The sequence below is a fragment of the Podarcis vaucheri genome, assembly GCF_965113315.1.
Source record: "Podarcis vaucheri genome assembly, chromosome: 5".
Classification (NCBI taxonomy): domain Eukaryota; kingdom Metazoa; phylum Chordata; class Lepidosauria; order Squamata; family Lacertidae; genus Podarcis; species Podarcis vaucheri.
In genome coordinates this window covers 27821963-27842827 of record NC_138763.1, presented here as the reverse complement: position 1 = coordinate 27842827, position 20865 = coordinate 27821963, and the positions used below count along the sequence as shown (strand labels likewise).

At 39.5% G+C, this 20865-nt stretch overlaps 1 protein-coding gene across 2 annotated transcripts in view; it reads right to left on the bottom strand.

Annotated features, from left to right (window-relative positions):
• Positions 1 to 2689: 2689 nt before the first annotated feature.
• The window catches only part of PLOD2 (procollagen-lysine,2-oxoglutarate 5-dioxygenase 2), a 61724-nt gene continuing 43548 nt past the window's right edge, over positions 2690 to 20865 (bottom strand). Inside the window, exons 10-20 of one of the 2 annotated variants that reach the window (XM_082224131.1) lie at positions 19427 to 19548; positions 17016 to 17120; positions 15509 to 15634; positions 13250 to 13391; positions 12037 to 12099; positions 8497 to 8610; positions 8086 to 8151; positions 7126 to 7230; positions 5948 to 6094; positions 5164 to 5289; positions 2690 to 3740 (exon numbers count right to left, since the gene is read on the bottom strand). In XM_082224131.1, coding sequence (XP_082080257.1) covers positions 3585 to 3740; positions 5164 to 5289; positions 5948 to 6094; positions 7126 to 7230; positions 8086 to 8151; positions 8497 to 8610; positions 12037 to 12099; positions 13250 to 13391; positions 15509 to 15634; positions 17016 to 17120; positions 19427 to 19548 — 1272 coding nt within the window. In that variant the 3' untranslated portion in view covers positions 2690 to 3584. The remainder of the gene's footprint in view (positions 3741 to 5163; positions 5290 to 5947; positions 6095 to 7125; positions 7231 to 8085; positions 8152 to 8496; positions 8611 to 12036; positions 12100 to 13249; positions 13392 to 15508; positions 15635 to 17015; positions 17121 to 19426; positions 19549 to 20865) is intronic. The other variant, XM_082224132.1, reaches the window with a different exon arrangement.

Genomic DNA, 20865 nt, shown 5'->3' with positions numbered 1-20865 from the left:
ACTTACCTAGAAGCTGTGGAACAGATTAGACCAGATAAAGAGGTTTTCTAAGGAGCTTGCTGCAGAATAAATTTGACTTGAGGACTGCAGGTTAAAATGTCATATGTGGTGACCATGGAATTACAACTTTGTTTTTATTTTATTTTTAAATTTTTTAAAATCAGGTTCACAGCATCCATTTGGAGTCAAGGCCAGAAAAGTGGCAGACCTAAGGCATCTGTGCCAGGAAAACATGAAGACTTTTCCTGCTCCTCACCTTCCATCCTAAGCCAGTGCAAGCAGCAGGGATCTGGATGTGGCATCAGATCAGCCATTCTGCCAAGCCTTGTGCCTCCCCACCATGTATTAGGATTGCACCCTCAAAGTTATTTGTGAGGAAGTGATGCCAGGCAGGCCAATATTTCCACCTTTTGACTACACTGGGGGATTTCTGTACAGTGCATAGTTAAACCCAGGCACTTGGTCCCACAGGAGGCAGTCAACGACACCAACTTGGATGGATTTGAAAGAGGATTGGGCAAATTCATGGAGGATAGGCCTATAAATCGCTACTTACCATGATGGCTATGCTCTGCCACTGTGGTCAGAGGCAGTAATAATAATAATTTTTTATTTATATCGTGCCCTCCCTGGCCAGGGTGGCTAACATCAAATATAAATTACAATAAAATGTAATAGGAAAACAAACAAACAAACAAAAACAGTTAATTAAAATACAGCTTAAAATGCAGCCTCATTTTAGTAGTAGCCCATAAATAAAGACCACAAAGGGAGGAAACATCAGATATTTACCCGAGCCAGCTATCCATGCTGGTCCTACATGGGCCAGCAAAAAAGCCAAGGGAAAATTTATATACCAAATCCCATATAAGGGGTCAGAGTGAGTCTAAGCCAGGTGGAACAGCTCCGTCTTGCAGGCCCTGCAGAAAGATGTCAAATCCCGCAGGGCCCTAGTCTCTTGTGACAGAGCATTCCACTACATCGGGGCCAGTGCTGAAAAGGCCCTGGCCCTAGTTGAAACTCCTTGAAGCTTGGGGCCTCCAAAGTGTTGCTATTTATGGACCTTAAGGTCCTCCGTGGGGCATACCAGGAGAGGCGGTCCCATAGGTATGAGGGTTCTAGTCCGTATAGGGCTTGACCCTGTACTCCACCAGAGTAATGCTTATGAATTGCAGTAATGCTGGAAATCACAGGAGAGGAGAGTATTCTTGTCTTTCAGTCCTTCTGGAGGGTTCCCCTCAGGAATCTGAGTGGTCACTGTGAGTACAGGATGTTGGCTTGGATAGGCCACTGACCTTATTATTATTTATTAAATTTGTATACCACCCTTCATCCAAACATCACAGGGTGGTTTACAGCATAAAAACACAAAATACATGATAAAACAAAGCAAAACCAATAAACCCTCCTCTCACAAACACATTTAAAATGCCATAGAATGTTAATCAGCCAAAGGCCTGGTTATAGACAAACATTTTCACATGGTAACTAAAGGTACCTAAGCTGATCCAGCAAGTTCTTATGTTCTAATGTTCAATTATTTTTCTTGAGCAAAACAAAACAACACCTGTGGAACATAATATATTGGAGCCCTGCCTGGAATGGTGATTGGCAGTGGTGACTGAGTCCCTGTCAGGGAAAAAGGTAGGGAATAAATTATTAAATGATAATACAGTGGTACCTCGGGTTACCTACGCTTCAGGTTACAGACTCCGCTAACCCAGAAATAGTGCTTCAGGTTAAGAACTTTGCTTCAGGATGAGAACAGAAATCATGCTCCGGCGGGATGGCAGCAGCAGGAGGCCCCATTAGCTAAAGTGGTGCTTCAGGTTAAGAATGGACCTCTGGAACGAATTAAGTACTTAACTCGAGGTACCACTGTACTGACTAAATGGCTGTTTGGTGGCTATGCAGACCATCATAGCCCACAGGGCTCTGAACTTTGGAACCATTATTATAAAATCAAATGTATTTAGAATGACTAAATGCAGAAGCAAAAGTATACATCATAAATCACTCATACTGGGGGGGGGGTGGAATGCAAATAAAATTGTTCATTTTAATTTGGGAGCTCCAGCAGTTAATCATTAGGACCTGCTCAAACAGTCCGAAGCACTTTGCCTGGAGTTCAGTAGAGATTGTTTTAATAAATACAGTTCTTTTACAGTAACTCAGCTAGGTGGGCCACCACAGGGTGCTGCGCTACCCCAACAGATCACAGTGTAATGCCAAAAATAACCTCATGGAAACAAAGATCACTTTCACGATCACATAGAGATGTTTGAGTTTCATAACTTGCAGCGTAAATCTTATTAAAAGAGGCCAGTCATTTGGTAGAGTTCACATTTAAAGGAATCTGGCCAGAGCTGAGAATCCACTAAACCAGTACTCTTTTGCAGTCTTTAGGAAATGGTAGAGTAGGAAACAACCAAGCTGCCCTGAAAAGTAGGTTAGGTTTCTTCTTACTGTAGCTTTCAGCAAGCTAACTATTGCATCTTTTCCACAGTGGTGGCTTCTGATGTGGGGGATGCAAGACAAACAGCTTTTCTGAAAAGTAAAACGTTTGTTAAGATATAAAACATTTGTCAATTTACCGAACACACTCCAAAATGTAATAAAAGCTATCATACTCTGCTTATAAAACAGAAACCAAACACTGCATATTTTTAAAAGCAGACACACCAAAAACTTTTCTTAATTTAAGACTTCTTTATTTTCCATAAAACTTAGAAAATCTGTGCATTTTAGCACCTCAGGTTTCATGCTTCAACATTCTTTTTTTTCAAGTGTAACCTTTAAATTACAAACAGTAGGCACAGCAGGAATAATTTTAAACTGATCCCTTAAAAAACAAAGGCAAGTCAAAACCCTGCACATTTTATAAAAGAGCAACTTCAACTTCTTGATCTCCTGATACAAAATTCAAGTAAGAGTAGACAAATTTGGTTTCCCAAGACATCTTGGTATTAGAAAGTTTGCAAAAAGAGAGCTTGGATTTCCAGCACTGAACTGATGGAAAAAAAAGTTGCAGAATAGTTCCCAGCCTGATCAAAGGACACTTCGTGAGAAGAAAAGATTTCCAAGTTGAGGATTTCTTCTTTTAAAGGCTTTTTTAAAAAAGTACCCATATGTGTATTTTTGCCAATGCTTTGCATTTATCTATCATTCACTTCTTTCTTAGAAGAACATTCATAGATAGCTGGATATGCAAATATTTCTTTCTTTAATCATGATATGTACAAAAGACATATTCATAATGTTATTGTAATGGATGGAAAACCCACGTGAAAAGTTTTATAGATCATTGGCATCAATGATTTTCCCCTTTCCTTTTAGACTCCCTTTTCACAAGGGAGCGAAATTATAATTATTTAACTTTGCAACTCAAGGCTCAGGTCAGATGCTTGAAGGTTTATATTATTTTTTAAGAGTTTGGGTTTCTTTTCCTGCTCATTCTTTTAGCCCAAAGCAAAGCAGCAATCTAGAAGAAGTTTCTTTTGTCACCATCTTCTGGGAGTAGAACTATAAATAAGAGTTTGTCATAGATTGCCAAACGTTGTCTGTAACAGGCCAGGGAAATAAGATTAAGGGTCAATAAATGATACTGCGATGTATCTTGTTCCTTTCAAAATGGGAAGTCCTTCATGTAAATGGGTAAGTCTTCCTGGATGCATGAAACTCCATCCTTTCCTGGGTGATTCTATGGAGCAGTTGTACCTCAGAAATTTGCATCCACCTCCCTATAAAAAATCAGAAACAAAAGTCTTTAAATCACCATCTGGCAGAAATCAATAGACACTGGGAGGGTTTTTTGGTATAAAGCCCAAGACAATAATCAGAAGTACAATCAATCCCAAGTGTATTAATTTACACCAGGAATTTACTGCATTTGAACAATAACACACCTTAACATTTCCCCATTCTAATTCATATATAGGTCAACATCATTGTGGAAATTGCATGATAGATGATACTGGCCCAGTTTGCATCAAATACTAAGTCAAACCATGCCTTAACATCTGTGATCCAGGAGCAAAGGTTGCAGCTACTACTACTCACCTGATCCTGAAGTTGTTCCACCCAGGCATAAGCCATGGTTTGGCTTAGTGTTGTATTCAAACCTGGGTGTGTAGTTTATCGATCCCAGAAAACCCTCAAGCAGTTAACCAAGAACAAACTTGGGTTACAACTCATGGTTTGTCCAGAGTGAAACAAATCATGAGCCCAGCTTTGGATGTAGCACTAACACAAACTATGACTTAGTGCTGGATAGCACAGCAGCAGCAGCAGCAGCAGCTGTGATCTGCATGCCAAGAATCAACACATGTGCTTGTTTGTGCTAAGCCAGGCTTCCTCAACCTCGGTCCTCCAGATGTTTTTGGCCTACAACTCCCATGGTCCCTAGCTAGCAGGACCAGTGGTCAGGGATGATGAGAATTGTAATCTCAAAACATCTGGAGGGCCGAGGCTGAGGAAGCCTGTGCTAAGCCATTGTTTGGTTTAGTGTTACATGCCAACCAGGTCAATAGCTTTTCTAGTCTAGGCATCAGTAGTGGGAGGTCGCTAGGCCTACTCCATCCCTTCAAATGCTGTATCTGAAATCAGGTAACAACCTAGAGGAAAAAGATTGGAGGGGGTGGTTTCCAAGGCAACAAGTCATACCACTTGGAGAGACAAGGGAACTTTGTCTCTATTCCTTAAATCACCCTGTGCAAAACTGAGGGATGTGGTATCTACTTTGTTTTTACTGCTGCCATGTGCCAGTTACTGCAAATCATTCTGCAATCTACCTTCTGCTGGCCACTGTCTTAAACTATTTGTAACATGATCCTTCAAGAAAGCAATTTTTTTGGGTGAGGGATCTTCTCCATCTCCTCCTCCAACAAGACACTCCTCAGAGGAAAATATTTCACCAGCCATACAAAATAATCCTATCACTGATTTCAATACTGAATACAGCTGTCTGCTTAAACTGCCGTATCACCGCAGCTTGATGCAATTATACTGTCACTGAAAGAAATGCTGTTCTAATACTTTAAAAGAACAAAGAATTATCATTGTGGTGTCATTTTCTTATTTGGGACTTCTAAGCAAGCTTAGTGGGAAATGAGTCAGAGAAGTTGAAAGTCATTGCTGGAATAAACAGATTTGCTCCAAACATACTTCAAAATCTCTTCCCACTTTGTTGAGAGCTATGTTGATAGTAAATGTTGAGGCGTCGTGATGAGGTCTGAGGGAACGTTGTCTCTCAGTAGTGTATTTCACAACAAAATTCAGCAAGGCATGGCCCTATAAAGAAATAACAGGACAGTTAAGAAAGGATGGCTCATGGGAATCCCTCAAGCCTACTCCCTGTGATGATAAATATCTGTGATTTACTGTCATGGATCTCCTCCCACCCACTGATAATAATAACTCCTTCACTTCCAGATGTCCTCAACTTTTGTCTCTCTCTTCCTTTTTTAAAGATTCTGAGCCTGCAGACACAGAGTTCACCTAGCACATACTTCATAGGAAACTACTGATAAATGGAATAAATAATACTTAGCGTCTAATTTTGGCTCCTGAGCATGAGAACATAAGAGCCTACTGGATCAGGCCAACAGCTCATCCTAGTCCAGCATCCTTTTTTCACAGCCGCTAATCTGATGCCTGTGTGAAACCTGCACACAGGACTCAAGCAAAAGAGTACTCTCCTCTCCTGTGCTTTTCAGAAATTAAATAATTTGCATGGTGCAGAAGCTGAAGTAGGGATAGGAGAGGCATGAATAGCTCTCCTAGTCTCTGCAATGCCCCCTCATGTTGCTTGAATGTTCTTGGTGCATCCACATTGGCAGAAGGACCTGTGGGGTGGACATACTGGGTCTGTCATGACTACTCTGTGTTTGGGTACTGCACCTGTGCTTGAGCCTTTAAGTCTTACTTTTTAATAACCATTTTAACCTACCTTTGTATAGTAGCCGGCAAACACTTTTAGTGTTACAGGCGCTATGTATTCTCTAATGAAATGTAGCCACACGCTATCCAGCCCAATTTGTTTCATGTGAATGTCATCAGTTGGAACGTTTTCATATCCTCCAGAAATGCGGCTGTCCTAAAACAAGACATCACAGAGATGTTCAGATACATAGGGCATAAGGTTATGTTTTCAAATCATATGGGACACTTTGTAAAGTAGCACATGCCTGTCTAATTCTAAAGCTTTCATACTCTGGTACCTTGAGACACATCCCAGTGAACAAATATACTCGTCATATGGCTTAGTTTATGGGACCAAAATGGCAATCTCTTCTTCCATCAAATGTATTGTGTAAGGAATTGGTACAACAATACATTGTTTTGTTCACCAGATAATTCAGTAGTGGCTGAATGCATCAATAGATGTTTCATTTTTTTAAAAAAAAAAAAACAGCACTTGAAACTACAGCTGATTATTAAAACCTTCTTAGATTAATGAAAAGGAGCTTTTTAATATACAGAAAGTCTAAACTGCCTTACAATGTTGAAGAAAATAGTAAAGATGTCCTTTCTTTTATCATTTGTTATAGTAACATAACTAGACCCACCCTGGGACCTCATGCTGAAGACTAAGTAAGAAACCTAATAAATAAAAAAAATCACAATCTAACCCTTTATCAAATTTACAAAGTCAAAATGTCATATGGATTTGGATCTAAAGCTAATTGTGTACTTTGAGGTACATGTATTATGAACGGACTTGTAACAAAAATAACACTGTATCTCCATTATTTCTATAATACTGTCATCATTGCATTGTGCTTGGTATTTTTTTCCATAAATAAAAATAGTGACATAAAAGCAAAAGTGGTTTTTTTATAAGGTAACCCAAAACTCTTAATATCACTGACTGAGCCCTAAGCTTCATTTGCCAATCTAAAATTAAATTTTTCAGTCCTGATGGAAACATTGGGCACAATCCTGTCCCAACGAACTCCCCCTTAGATGAGTGTATGTGTGTACCTGCAATGACAGTCCCATGGGTGCCTCCCACAGGGGACATCTGCATGTGGATTGTGCTCACCTTTTGTCAGCGGTCCATGCTTTATTTTCAAAAACACCCATATAAAAAATAAATTAAAAGAAGTTTCCAACTATTATGCTTACATGGTGTTTTCCACCTGACCAACGTCCATAATGTTCCATCTCCTGGACCAGTTCATCACAGGCTGTCTCAGAAAATATGGGGAACCAAAACACATCCGGGCATGGCTATAGGTGGGAAACATAAACCTGTGTGTTAGCATTTTGTGCTCCTTTGTGTGCCACATAAAGCTGTTGCGTAGCTTATGCTCTGAATCTAAGGTGGAGGAGGGCTGCAGGAATACTTAGTCCATCACTACAGCAACTAGTCTCACCCCTTTGATTTTGTTTTGTTTCTTAAATGTCATTTCTTGTCTTTTAGGTTGTGGATACAAGAGTTATGCAGCAGTTGCTCTGCATCATGCACTTGGCCAGCTACGTAAGAGAAAACACAGCGAAATCTCTAATTATCTGAAAGGAGAAACCATTTCAGTGGCTGCTTGGGTCAGTCACTGTAGAGCAGTTTCCTCTCATGTGCCCACAAATACCCACAGCAGAAGGTTACATTTGTACTGATCTACCCAGTGTTCCCATATTTGAGGAAAGGAACATTTTCGGCTGTGGTAATTTGGTTTCCCTAGCAGGACTGGCATTACAATGTAGTGAAGAACAGCTGCCCAGGCTTCCAGCAACCCAATTTCTCCAAGCTTATGGGACTCTTGATGCTAACCTGCTGATTCTTCCCACATACACATGAGAGAGAGAGCACAAATTAGCATGGCATGGAAAGCCAAGTCTGTTGAAGAAGAAATGGTTTTTCAGTGTCAAAGCAGAGAAGTATTGGGCCACCCCAACCCCAGGTGGTTTCCATTATTAGTGGTGCTGCTGCCAAGTTTCAGGTGGGTGTGGGAGTTACAGAAACACATACAGAGCCCATAAATAATTAGCTCACTCCAATCCAAGTTAAAACCCATTTGTATTTTAGTTCAGCTCATCAATGAAGTTCAGTCCCTTTGTGAGTCCCCAAATAGCGGTTTTCCTTACCTGTTCTACTATGCGCTCAGTGAAAATTTTTGAATAGTTGGGGTTTATGTAGGTTTCCTTCCAATCCTGAGAACAAAGATTTGTTTGTTAGATTAAAAATAGAAAGAGAGAACAACCCACACAGAAGTGCTGAGAATGTAGGGTTTCAGCAAAGGATAGTCCTACTCAAAGCAGACTCACTAAAATTGATGAACATGACGAACTTTGTTCCATTTCAGTGGGTTGGGTCTGAGTAGGGCTTAGCTGGATACAACCCATAGGATTATTATTTTTCAAATTGAGCAATGAAGGTTAATGTTGAAAAATTAAATGGATTAAGATCCCAATGTAAGAAAGCATTTTGTGATTTGTTTGCTCACAAAAGAAAGAGGTTATGGGGAAAATAATTATATTGCATTCTTTGATACATACCACTGGATTTTCAAAGATCTGCCAAAGATCATTGTTGTAGTGAGATATATTGTAGTTGGCAGTTGATAGAAGTCTTCCAAATTCATATCTGTTAGTGATGTACATAAAGACACCCTACCACCAGACAAAAAACATCCTTATGTTAGTTTACATTTAATATTTAGAAATACAGAAGAAACTATATTATCCAGTCTATATTAATACTCATCACCCAAACTCACTATCATCCCCATTCTGAATATACAAACTACAGTCCTCTTTATCTGAAATTCTAACTAAGCTGTACTGCCAACTGACCAGATATAGTCAGTAAACAAAGCATGGACTCTGACATGGGCTGAGGCAATTTGTTTCTTTTCTACATGCAGTCCATGCATACAGAGCATTCCCAATTCATGAAAATGTAGGGAGGAGAAGCCCTGAACAATCCATACCTGTATCAGAGACCCACACACAGCAATCTCGGTTATGTTCTTAATATCTATACATTTATATAACTGATGATGAGTGACCAGATTAATTTATGAAGGAAAAGTGGGTATATTTCCATCTACACATTTTTATGTAGTTGTCTTACATCCTAAATATTTAACTAATATTGATCTGTTGAATTCAGGTAAAGACATGAATAGACAAGCAAGTGTCAGAGCTCTGTAGAGTGCCAATTTCACCCCATTTCCTACCAGATCCTTTGACGAGTTGACCTGTAATGAAAATGTTCCCCTTCAAATAGTTATTTTGATGAATATGATGAAAACAACAAACCACTGTGCAATGCTTGAAGAAGGATGAAAAGCAAAATGAACTGGAACAGTAGCAAAAGCCACATGATCCTTGTAGGACCGATTAACTTCATATTAAATTGAACAAATCAAATTAAGTAAATGGGGAAGGTATGTTGTTTTCCTTTTCAATATAAACAGGCCCACGTTTTCAAACTGATCAAAGATACTGTTGCATTTGTCACAGCCCAATTGCTTGCCATTTTGAATAATGGTGCTTCAAGACATTTGCTGTTTCTGACACTTGTGGTTTTGTGAATGGCCAGCATGCTGGTCACCTACAAGCCAGACATCAGCCACACCAGTCCTCATGTTGATGATGATCTCTGTCCAAGCAGGCTAGTAGGACCAGCCAGGGGCAGCACCAATTGAACAAAATATGTAATAGTAACTTCAAACCTACATGGCAATACAGGCCTATCCTATAATGAGGTACTTCCTGGTTTGCTTCTGGGTCTGTGGCTACTGTCTCTAAGGAAGCAGATGTCTATGAGTTTCCTCAGTGATCAGGATAGGGCAGCCTTTCAAACCTGGAGCTGCTGTGATTGGCATTCCAAAACGTCTGAAAGCTACCAGGTAGACATAACAAATTCTGTCGCAGACCATGTTGTATAAGTAGTGAGGCAGATACACTATCTCAAGTACATAAGGGTTGGGTTTAAGTCTTTTGGGGTTTTTTTTTAATGTTGTAATGTTCTTTTTTAAAACACGAACATAATAAACATGTACTCAACCCATGGCTCTTATTAAACAATAAATACGAAAAGCTGAATCAAAAAAGCTCTGCCAAAAACAGTTAAGTGATGATTATGTAACACTTCCCTCTGCTACAAAAATACACCACACCGCTGTCCAGTTTTATGCTCCATTACTTCCAATGGAGTTGCGTCAGCATAGAACTGTAGAAATACAGTGGTAAAGCATGCTTTTGACAGTGGGTGTATTTAAAACCATGTCACTGCATTAAAGACATAATTTCTCATGAGAAGTGTAGGGAAACCACAGTATGTTCTGTTTTTACAGCATGGGCGAGCTTCAGTTTTAATCATAACAAGATATTGAAAAATGTGCATTAGGGGAACAGGGAACAGCAAGCAACCCTTATTAAGCAATGGATTTTCTGGTTCCTACAGCTACAATGGATAACAGAGTGTGGGTAACTTTGTCTCAACAACAAAAAGCCATTGAATTACATCCAGTTTTAACTAGAAAGAGCCCATTAAATTGTATGCAACTGTATGCAGTTTACGAATGACTGTTTGGTTCTTGAATTCAAGAGACTATTTTGGCATTATATTTCATTATTTTTTCTACTCTTCCATAAAAAAATTCATTCCGAAATTTGACTTTATTATGCTGCTAACAGCTGTGGCTTCTTCTATTTGCTAATGGTGGGATTACCTCTAGAATGATGTGGAGTGGCCCCAGGCATAGATTCATTCATTTATTAATTAATAGGGTCGCATAATTTGGGTTCTACCAGCTGATTGTAAGGCTTCAGGGAATGAAAGAGTTTCCTGCAATTAATCCTCTCCCTGCAGCCTCTCTTCCCCTCTAAATCTGGGTTAAGAGTCCCTCTGGGGTTTTTGAAAAGTGGGACAGCGTGGGAAGGGAATTTCCAAAAATCCTTTCCCTCTCAATTCAGCCAGCATAAGCTTTACTGTCAGCTGAGTGAAACCCATTGGATGCAGCCTTTTGACATTCAAAACAAGTGAAAGTGATATAGCTAAATGAAAGACAAAGAAAGTTCAAAAATGAAATCTTCAATCTCCATTAGTCTCAATGGAACATGAGCAGATGCCCGCAATGAAATTAATGGAGACTGAATCTTAGAAACAATGGCCAATGCTAAAATGAGTTGCTACTTAAGACGATACCACGAAATTTGTGATTCTCACATGTACTGTATATAACTAGGAAGCAGGGACTTGTAGCACAAGAATGATTTGCATTAAAAGAATGAGGATAGGTTGATTTTTGGTGATTATACCACATCAGAATTTTGGGTGTATGTTTAAGTACACTAGCATATTGGTTTACAAACTCAACAATGTGGAAAACGTGCTACTGTTTGGGCTGAAACTTGCCCTCCTGCATGCCGAAGGCATCTTCTGCTCACTATTTTATGTGAAACACAGAAGAAGCAAAAAAGCATGTTCTTCCATTTGGACAAAAGGCTTCACAAGGCTTTGGGCAACCTCCTATGCAAGCATAATAATGAAAACTGCCGATCAGCAGTGGTCACTGGAGTGGTGGCACTTACCTGACCTCCTGACAGCCCCATTGCTGAAGCATGCCACGGAGTAGGGACAAGGCAGAGGTGAAGTTGGTTTGGTGCACACCCACCAGGCAGAGAGTGCTAGATTGGCTTTGCCAGTATGTCTGCATCACAACGGCCTTTCCTTTCCTAATACATTGTAGCAATGAGGGTGACAGGAGGTCAGGTAAATGCCGGCAGCCAATTGACCGCCATCTATAGAACCTACTCAACATATCCCTGTGTGAATTCTTGTACACAGGTTTGTGTGGGGTAGCACTGACAGCTGTTTCCCTTCCCTTCGTGATTTAATCTTTTGAACGGCCACAGGAAAAAAAAACAGATTGGTTTTTGCAAAAGTTGTATCCATGGGGCTAAAAGCTCAAGACAAAACAATGCCCAGTTATCACTGGGGTACAGGGAACGGAAGGAGATACCTCCCTCTAGGAGAGTAAAACCGCATTGTAATAAATGAGTAAAAAAATGAAAAGAAAGAAAAACCTTTGGGGGTCTGAGCATATGGAATGTTTCCGCAGAAGGGGAGCCTTTTTCCCTTTGTAAGGTCTAAAACGAAGGAGGAGAAGGACCATATCAGTTGACCTTTCATTGCTCTCTTTCGCACTGTTAGAGCTGCATTCGCTTTCTGCTTCCATGTTAGATAAACAAGATCCTTTAATCAAAAGATGGTATTCTGAAATACCATTTACGGACATCATGCAGCTCTAAGCAAAGCTTAAAGCATACGGGTTAAAAGCTTGAACTCTCAGCCTCTTATCTGCTGCAACAAATATATACATATATATGTATATGTATTTTTAAAAACATACACACAGAGACAAGCTCGTACCAGGCTGCTTCACAGCATAAGAATGAGAAAAAGAAGACTTTTTCTGATGAGCCACCAAGTCAGATTAGTTGAACGTGAGCACATGGTAAGCACAGATTGCAATAACTGATGCAGGAAAGGTTGAGAACAAGAGAATGTTGATTGGGCTATTCTGCAGAATGAGTACAAACAAAAGAAAATCATGCCTTGTTAAAGGAGGGAATAAACTTCAATACTTGCCAACTTTTCTTGTTCAATTCAGCAAAATTATTTTTCAATGCTACATTGCCTGGAAATAGCTGTCATTTGATTCTGCTCTGGAACTAGTGTAGATATCAGTACAGATACAGATTTACATTTGTATTGCAATGATATTCATATATGTTCTCATAATGCTAGCATCCATTAAACACTAATAACGACAAGGAGCATTGGTCCTGTTTTGCAAAATTTAATCTGCCTTGAAATAACAAGATCAATCATTCCTGCCCTTGAAAAAGACAATTCTAAAATGCAATAAAGTGACATAAGTTCTATTGTATCCTTCATACAATATATAGCATTTGCTATATATTATTAACTCAAGAACAAAATTTAGAAAAAATAGAAAATCAGTGCTGAGCTACAATTACCATTTGAAATAGGTATTGATTAAGTTCACAAGTAATTTTGCATTCAGAAACAGGCAGCACACAATATTTATGAGTGTTAACTATACTCAAAGCCAAAAAGTTGTGATGTGAATTGGTTTAACTGCTGCCATTGTAAAGAGGTAACAAAGAGTCAGAAAAGTGATTGTAACTCACAAAAAAATTGGCTAGTACTTTAAATTGGAAAGAAAGAACAACCAAAGTGTAGCGAGACATTTTCAAAGCTCATGCAACTCACCATTTCCCTGGCATTCCTGCAGAGGGCCATATCAGGATCCAATCTGTCCCTTGCAAAATAATTTCTCTCTTTCATCTCAGATCTGAGGGTTTGTCCTTTGATCAAATATATGTTAGCCACATAAGGGATGTTCCATACACCCCTGGGGGGAAATGGTAAAATGAGTTGGGTGTAAAATACACTTGGATGAATTTCATTCAAGTTTCATCATTTTTTCATCATTTGTTTCCTATGGTGAGAATTTTCCACTCATGAAACAGGATGAAAATACTATGGAGCATAATTCTTTTTTTAATCATTTGTACTCTTGTTGCGGAGAAGCTCCACAAAGCTCCACTATACAGAACTGAGAGAACATTATCCATTTGTAAACAAGACTAAGGAGACCAATAAGTTACTGTGGAATATTTGCTAATGCAACCACATGGAGAAAGGCACAAACTGAACCATTCTAAAATTATATTTAACACCCAGCTGTAGAACCACATGTCCCAGAATGCTACTTGACCCTGCGGCGGGTTTCTAAAGCTGGACAAACAATAAACAAGCAAAATCAATCATTTTTTGCTTGTTTTTCAGGTCAGGTTTCTCGCTCACAGACCCATATACAACAATAAAATCAGGAAATAGCTGAATTGAGAACATTCACTTTTAAATCTCCCTTCCATTTTTTATTCAATTAAAGCTATTGATAGAGCACATAGTCTTCAAAATCAGCTTATAAATTAAAATATATGGCAATTACAAGGAAACAGAATTAAAAGCAGCCTTTCCAAGAACCGTCTTTATATGTCACTTCTTTTATGGTGTTTTTTTTCAAATAATTTTTTATTAGTTTTCCAATATTCCCCCAATAATAGCCAGCTTATAACAATATCAATTAATTCCTTCTTTTATGGTTTCTGGCTGAGGAAAAAGCCAGAACTGAAATATGTGGGAAGTATGGGGAAAGTAAATTGTTTGGGGGTATGCTGAAGGAATTTAATACACAGTCAATGCAAGCAATTCAAAGTAAGTTACAACCCAGGGTTATGCAGAACTTTACAAGCGTTAAATAAAGTCCTTCTTACCAGATTCTTCTTTGGTTTTTATTTTTTACCGTATTTTTCGCTCTATAACACGCACCTGACCATAACACGCCCATAGTTTTTAGAGGAGGAAAATCCGTAGGCATGCCACCCGTAGGCATTCCCTCCATAACACGCACAGACATTTCCCCTTACTTTTTAGGAGGAAAAAAGTGAGTGTTATGGTGCAAAAAATACGGTACTTTGACTGTGGGGCATGCATGGAGACGGGTTTTGAGGATATCCACAGGCTATTTCAAGACGTTACAGGGATTAGTTAGCCGAAAAATGGCTGAAAGCCACTCACAGCTGACTGTGTCTTAAAAATAACTCACTTTAAGAAATGTTCACTGAAGCAATACTCAATACAGCCACCACAATTGTGTCCGTTCGTCCCCCAGAACCAATTTATTTAACACATACGTTGATGTGGCATGTTATGTATGTTTTATACCCCACCATTCCTCCAAAAAACTCAAGGTGGCATACATGGTTCTCTTCCTCCCTATTTCATCCTCACAACCACCACGTGAGGTAGGTTTGATTGACTACGACTGGCCAAAGGTTACCCAGTGAGTTCTCTGCTCAGCCACAAAGCAGCTCCTTGGAGCAAAGCTGGAATACAGTGGCACCTCAGGTTACAAACACCTCGGGTTACAAACACTCCAGGTTATAGACTCCACTAACCCGGAAGTAGTACCTTGGGTTAAGAACTTTACCTCAGGATGAGAACAGAAATCGTGTGGCGGCAGCAGGAGGCCCCATTAGCTAAAGTACCTCAGGTTAAGAATGGTTTCAGGTTAAGAACGGACCTCCGGAACAAATTAGGTTTGTAACCAGAGGTACCACTGTATAGACATGATCAATACTTACATATGTGCCAAATCCAAAAAAGTATGAACAAGGTGGTTTTTCAACAACTACTATTGGGATAGCTATTGGATATATGTGGAATTGCATGTGCCCGGGGTGTGCTCATGTGCAACTCTGGCACACTCGCGGTGTGCCAATGTCACTCCTGCACATCACAGGGGTGTGTCGATGTGACATAAACATGCTCCAGAGTGTGCGCATGCCACCAAGTCGAATCGGAGGGGGGGTAGCAGCCCCTTCATTTAAAATTTGTGGGTGCCTGGGCACCCACAGCCCCACATAGTCGGCACCTATGCAAAAGAGCAAACAGTTAACTTACACTCTGTTTCCTTGGACAATATCCACGTAGTCTTCAGACCGAGCATAATATCCATCAGGGCTCAGCGCCCCCCAAAAGTTTGACCAAAGCTTCCCATGGCGCAGTACAAGAGGGGCAATCATCTTTCTGTTTTAAAAACATGATTGCGTTGAAAGTTAACAAAAAGACTGAAATGTGAGGCAATCACAAGGAGACATTCTATAACTGGGGAAGAGACAGGTGTTAATAGCTGTCACTTATTCTAAATAGGCCTCTTTGCTTCCAGTCACTGCCTCTGGGATAGCGAGAAAAAACCAGTCTTTCCGAATTCTGAATTTGTAAAGCAACAACTGCAACGTGAAATTTCAAGGGCCATAGCTCAGCGAAGAGTATATGTTATGCATGCATGCATGCATACCTAAAGTCTTATATTCCATCATTCACATTCCCACTGAAAGGCGTCTGCTAGAATAGCGATGAAAGATCTCTGCCTGATGTCTAGGAAAGGGGCTGCCAATCAGGATAAAATGGATTAACGGTGTGAATGATAAAATAGCTCTTTAAAGCCTTAACTGACACATAGTGAAACTGAGTCTCTCTTGTAGGCACATTGTCGTCAAAGTCAAGAAAGTTGACGTGATCAAAAAGCAAACATGCTGAAGGAAGTGCCTTTACTGCAATATGTGCAGAGAAGCATGGGGGGGTGTCCTCCATCCCCGCAGCACATATCCACCAATGACAGAGCATTCACATGATTAAAAAGAGCCCCCTAAATCAGAATTTTTAAAAAAAGTCTGGGAACCTTTTATCATGTCTTTACAGAAATACTGTAAAGATATGGACTCACTAGCAAGGTTTGATTAAACACTTACAAGTAAGAAAATAATATCAACGGTTAAGTAAGGACAACATGGAATGAAATTGACTGTAAGATGTAATCATGAAAGTTAATTTGGTATACAACTGATAAGAAAATACAAGTATTAAGGTATAAGAATATAAAAAAAGTTAATAAATACTCAGAAGTAGTAAATATTTAAAGAACCAACCAGAAGGGGAAGTTGAGGGAAGTCACGGGGAGGGGGGGGATTTCTTTTTCTTTTATATGACAAATGTTATATTGTGTTGTTTTATTGAATATAAAACTGTAAAAATCCAATAAAATATATATTATTATTTTTTTAAGAAAGAGCCCCCTAAATCATAGTGGAAGGCTAGTTTTCACATAAAGGAGTGCATTAATATTCTCCTCTGCCCGGACATAATGGCGATATCCAGTGATGCAGAAGTAATTTTCCTCTCCTCCCCCACTGCAGCTCTCCACAGTTTTTAGGTACAGAGATAGGAATGGGAAACACCACTGCGCAAATGGAAATCTACTCTACCGGCAGATGAACACCACTGGATGCCACCCAGTGTATCTTCTTTCATGAGAAATCTATTTCAAGGAATTACGAAACAAACCTGTAGTAGTAATAAAAGAACCTAGAATTGATAAGTTCCCCAACCCCTCCTGCCATAAGCGTACCGATTCTGTTCTATCAAGAGTTTTAAAGTCCTGGGGTTCGTTAAAACAACATCCGCATCTATGCTGAAATAATAGTCACATCCTTCATTCTGCCGACAGATGTCCCTTGAAAAGGAAGAGACACACAAGGCATTAGCATTGCAAACATGTTCCATTCCAAAGAGATGATAATAGTTTTAAGCATACAGCTGCAGTGTGCATTTAAGAAGTTCCTTTGCTTAATAGCTACCTGAATTGGCAACTCGACTCCTGAAACAAGTCTACTTAAAGCAACTGTTAGTAGTTGAAAGTAATAGGTTTTATGGCTAATAATACAATCTGGGTTTCGCTTGATTTATCTATCCACCAGAAGGAAGTTTTTCAAAATATCAGTCTCACTCTTTGCACAGATGTCTTGGATTTTTGAAGGTGATGTTACTACCAATTTGGGGAAATTTGTCCATCTTCTGGAAGATTTGCATAGTGAAATTTCTCTATTTCCCCCAGATTTGGACAGCTACATTCCCAATATTTTCAAAACCCCATTTTTTTTCTAAATTCACTGTCATTAACTTGTCCCTTCCCAGTAAATGACAAAAAAAATTCTTAATAACAATGCTATCAATTAATACAACTGTACACCTATATGTTGAAAATTAAATCTGACAATACAATAGCAATTTACGGATACCTATTTACCATACCTATTTCATACCTATTCCTGAATACATGAACGCAAATATAAACTACATATTAATACAACCATTGTCCTCTATGTACAGCTCTAATTTCTGTTCACAATATTATCCCCCACATGACAGACAGGTAGGTAAGTGGTAAACATAACCCTAGTTTACTGTTTTACTATTGGACTGGAGCCTCACCCAATAGCTCAGTTGGGAGGGCCATGGACTTGAGCCCCACTTTGGGCAAAATGATTCCTGCATTGCAGGGAATTAGACTAGATGACCCTATTGCAGCTAAGCTGTGGGTGTTAACAAAATACTGACGTAGATAGCTGGCTAGTTTAATACCAGGGAATTCTGTTGGAAAATAAAATGTGATATTAAACGGCTGTTAAAGTCAATGGCCAATCCAGTGTGCATGTATGTGCGCGAGAGACAAAGAGATGTGATACCGGGATCTGATTATAAAAGCTATTGAACATAGATCATTCTGAAGGCTATGAACATTCTCGTTCCCAGAACTTTCATAATTTATAACAGCTGGATCTTCCCCCCCCCCTGTGGTGCAACCTTTCAATGAAAGAGGAACCAGCTGTATGTTATCATCCCAAACATATGTTGCAGGTCATACAATGATGAGGGAGCTATTCTGTTCAGTGGAAAGGTTGTTTGGGAGTGAAAGCCACATAGATTTTTTTCCCAGGATGCAGCCCCACTCCACAGCAAAAAGACACTCTGTTGAGACGTGGCAGCGTCCACCTCTGCTAGAATTGCAACTAGCTTCTCACGTTCCAGAGGCAAGTGTCTGGGCCTTGGGAGAGGCAGCAAGAATTCACGGGATCAAGGTGTGCAGGCCAGTGAATGCTTGGAAATAACAAAACCACAGCTCACAAGCATGGTAACAGGTGCCTTACTTATGAACATCTGAGCAGAGCAGCCCACACAACACTGTTAGAGATGGGTAGAGATTGGAGAGAGTAGTTTGGGGAGGGGGGGTTGGTGGTGCGGACCAGTTCTGGACCAGTTTCCCTAGAGCAGGCACCCCCCAACTCAGTCCTCCAGCTGCTTTGGGACTACAACTCCCATCATCCCTAGCTAACAGGACCAGTGGTCCTAGGGATGATGGGAATTGTAGTCCCCAAACAGCTGAAGGGCCGAGTTTGGGGATGCCTGCCCTAGAGGCACACAGCTGGTGCCTATGTTGTTAGTATCTTGGTGCCAGATCAAGACAGTTTTATCATCCTGAACTTCTAATAGATGATTTATTTTATACCTGTTGTTTCCCTATTTTTATTGCTAGTCTTTCTGCTTTTTAAATGCCTTTTACAACTGCTTTATTACTATTACTATTTTACATTACTTGAATGTAAATGCTAGATGTTGAATTTTAAAAGAAGTTAGCCAACCTTCTTAAAAAAAAACCTAAAAATAAAATAATGATCTTAACAGAGAGGCTGATGAATAATCTACAACATCTGCTGAGTTTCAACATGAACTATTGGTCTCAGCACTCTAAAAACATATGTTGGAAGTCTCAATGATGGATCATTAAATCTTTGCCAACAAGCAACAGCCCTACAAGAAAGCAGCAGGAATTTCTCATAAACACAATACATTGTTGGGGCCACTGCATCAATGATTTGGTTGTGTGTTCATTTTAATTAGACATCTTCCTGTCTAAATCTACACATTTCATTCCTGTCCATATATAGATATGAGGAGATAAATCATTAAAAATAAAATTACATTCCCATGTTCCTTGCATCAGCTTGACTCAGATATTCTTCAGGCCCCACAATTTGTATCATTTTGAAAATGTGCTTGGCTTTTTCCCAAAACGTCTTGATATGTCTTTCATGGTGAACTTCCTGAAAAAGTAATGAAATAATTAATAAATGAGAAATCGGTAATACCATGTAAAAATTAAACATGCAACAGAGCAGGCCAGTACTAGCCTGTGGTATAAGTTCTCCATAGAGGTATAGCAGGTGCCTTCACTATACCTCCTGCAGAAGGACATCCTTGACCTACGGACATTTGGTTCAAGGTCCAAAGTAAGGCTAGTTGCATAGACTTGCTTCGGACACTGAAACAGATGCGCACAGATTGGAACACCAGAAATCAGGAACAGTAAGAGAAAGAGACCCAGAGGAGAGGAAGATATACCATATTTTTCCGTGTATAAGATGCCCCCTATTTTGGGGGGCTCCAAATTAAGAAAACACCCCTCAGCACTACCCATGTATAAAATGAGACCCAATTTCAAACCTAACTTTTTGGTAAAAAAAACAACCTAGTCTTATACACGAAAAAATACGGTATTTTCTTTAGCAAGCAAAAAAAGAATCAGAAGAACACACAGACCAGCGACAGGAAAATACCAGACCTGAAAAAGAGGTGCTAGAGGAAATAATATTTTAAAATACTTTGTTTTAGCTGCAACACATCTATAACACAACTAAATCTCTGACAAGTGATTTTATATAGCTACTCATTTTTATAATGATGGTGAAAAAATAAGAAGAGCAACAATCATTCTAAAAAGTCAGTCCACCTTTACAGAGTTCCTCTTTAAATATTATTTCTCCTCAAATAAGTTCCACTTTGAACTTGGATGTTAGCACTTACTAAAAATATTATGATAATCAGCAGGAACCGTCACAGTAAAAAATAACACTGGAAATTTAGCAGCAGAATAAACAAGCCCAAGATCAACTACTATTTTAGGTCACTCCTGCTATTTTACAGATGTGTTAACTCCTTAGGCTACAATCCTATAACAGCTCAACCTGAGTGTATGCCCCATTGAACACAATGGGAGTAAATCTGAGTAGACATGCATAACATTAAGCTGTTAATGTATTGGATTTTCTTATTCTTAAAAGAAGGTGGGTGGAAATGGAAGGTTGTAGCCAGTTTTTGTTAATTAATGTAGAATATATGGTTGTGATCTTTTGCCCATGGCATTACCTTCTATACTATAGAGTGACACTACATATTAAATATTCCCTAACTGGGATTTATTATTCCTAGAGAGCAGTGACGTAGCGTAGGTTGTCAGCACCCGGGGCAAGGCAAGTAATTTGAACCCCCTAACCCGTGGATTTGCGCCCCGTAACCCTAACCCTCAGATGTTGCGGCCGGTGCAGCCGGCCCCCCTGCACCCCCCACGCTACGCCACTGCT